General features: G+C 74.9%; 1 protein-coding gene across 1 annotated transcript in view; it reads left to right on the top strand.

The window, feature by feature from the left end:
• Positions 1-1,656, top strand: part of LOC105854586 — a 54,377-nt gene that overhangs the window by 1,701 nt on the left and 51,020 nt on the right. The window contains exons 4-6 of the mRNA XM_012734631.1: positions 28-252; positions 302-423; positions 577-1,233. Coding sequence (XP_012590085.1) covers positions 28-252; positions 302-423; positions 577-1,233 — 1,004 coding nt within the window. The remainder of the gene's footprint in view (positions 1-27; positions 253-301; positions 424-576; positions 1,234-1,656) is intronic.

Genomic DNA, 1,656 nt, shown 5'->3' with positions numbered 1-1,656 from the left:
GGGCGCTGACCCGCCTGCCCGCCGCAGACCCCTGCCAGAACCACCACTGCAAGCACGGCAAGGTGTGCGAGCTGGATGAGCGCAACATGCCCCTGTGCGTGTGCCGGGACCCCAGCAGCTGCCCCCCGCCCGCCGGCGAGTTTGAGAAGGTGAGCGCGGGGCGGCTCCGGACCTCTGCGCCCGGTCCGCTCGGAGAAGCTGCGGGCGGGGCCGGGAGCCGAGCGCGGGGCCACAGGGGCCGGGTCCACCCGGGTCGGGGCGGCCGGAGGCGGCAGGGCGCTGACCCGCCTGCCCGCCGCAGACCCCTGCCAGAACCACCACTGCAAGCACGGCAAGGTGTGCGAGCTGGACGAGCGCAACATGCCCCTGTGCGTGTGCCGGGACCCCAGCAGCTGCCCCGCGCCCGCCGGCGAGTTTGAGAAGGTGAGCGCGGGGCGGCTCCGGAGAAGCTGCGGGCGGGGCCGGGAGCCGAGCGCGGGGCCACAGGGGCCGGGTCCACCCGGGTCGGGGCCACCCAGGTCAGGTCTGCACAGATCCGGTCCACAGGGGCTGGGTCCACCCGGGTCGGGGCCACAGGGGCCGGGAGCCAAGCGCGGGTCCACAGGGGCTGGGGCCACAGGGGCCGGGTCCACCCTGGTCGGGTCCACAGGGGCTGGGTCCACTCGGGTCGGGTCCACATGGGCCGGAAGCCGAGTGCGGGTCCACAGGGGCCGGGTCCACCTGGGTCAGGTCCACATGGGCTGGGGCCACACGGGCCGGGGCCACACAGGTCCAGTCCACACGGGCCGGGGCCACAGGGGCCGTGTCCGCACGGGTCGAACCCGAGGCGGCAAACCTCCAGCTCAGTGGCCGCCGCACTCGCCGGCCAGCGGCAGGGGCGTGGCTCCGCCCGGGCTGTGCGGCGCTGGCGCCGACTCCGACAGCACTCACCCCGGCATCTCGCAGCCCCACTGGTCACCGTCCTCCAGCCGCCACCCCGCCAGCCACCCGTGTCACCACAAGGCCACACGCGCAGTCGTCCATCCACCTTCCCCCGTCATCCACCCGCCCGCCCGCCCACGCACCCGTCAGTCGTGTCTCCCGCACCCTGCACCCACGGTCCGCCCCCCCGCGCCCCTGCAGGCTGCTGTGCTCTCGCCCCCGCGGGGGCAACACCCCGGCCAGCGTCTTTCCACAGTCCGCCACCCGGACTGCCCAAGACCTTATCCCTGGGGTGCACATTTTGGCATCCCTGTGGGGCTCCCGGCCAGTGCCTGGGGGCTCCGTCTGTGGTGACACACGGCGCAGCACTCTGGACTCGGCCCCAGGCCCCCCGCGCCCCCAGTGCCCGAGGGCACCTCCCGCACACACCTGAGGGCCGCTGACCGGTCAGGGCGCAAGCCGGGGGGCGCAGCGCTGCTCTCTGCACTGGGCTCGCGTCAGCGGGGCTCCTGCCCGGCCGCCCCTAGACTCGGCACCCACAGTGTTGGGGGGCTGGTCGGTGGGCACCCCGCCTGGCGCGCACCCCAGTGCCAGACTTCCAGCAGGAAAGCCCGCGTCCGGCGTGCCCAGGGTGCGGGTAAACCGCCCAGGCATGGGGCCCCTTTGTCACGGGTGGGGCCTTTTAAGGGGGCGCAGGGCCCCCGCCCAGCGGAGCCTGCACGCAGCCTGGGCCCC

The sequence above is a fragment of the Condylura cristata genome, unplaced genomic scaffold (assembly GCF_000260355.1).
Source record: "Condylura cristata isolate star-nosed mole 26May11 unplaced genomic scaffold, ConCri1.0 scaffold00062, whole genome shotgun sequence".
Taxonomy (NCBI): Eukaryota; Metazoa; Chordata; class Mammalia; order Eulipotyphla; family Talpidae; genus Condylura; species Condylura cristata.
This window is presented reverse-complemented; position numbering and strand designations above follow the sequence as displayed.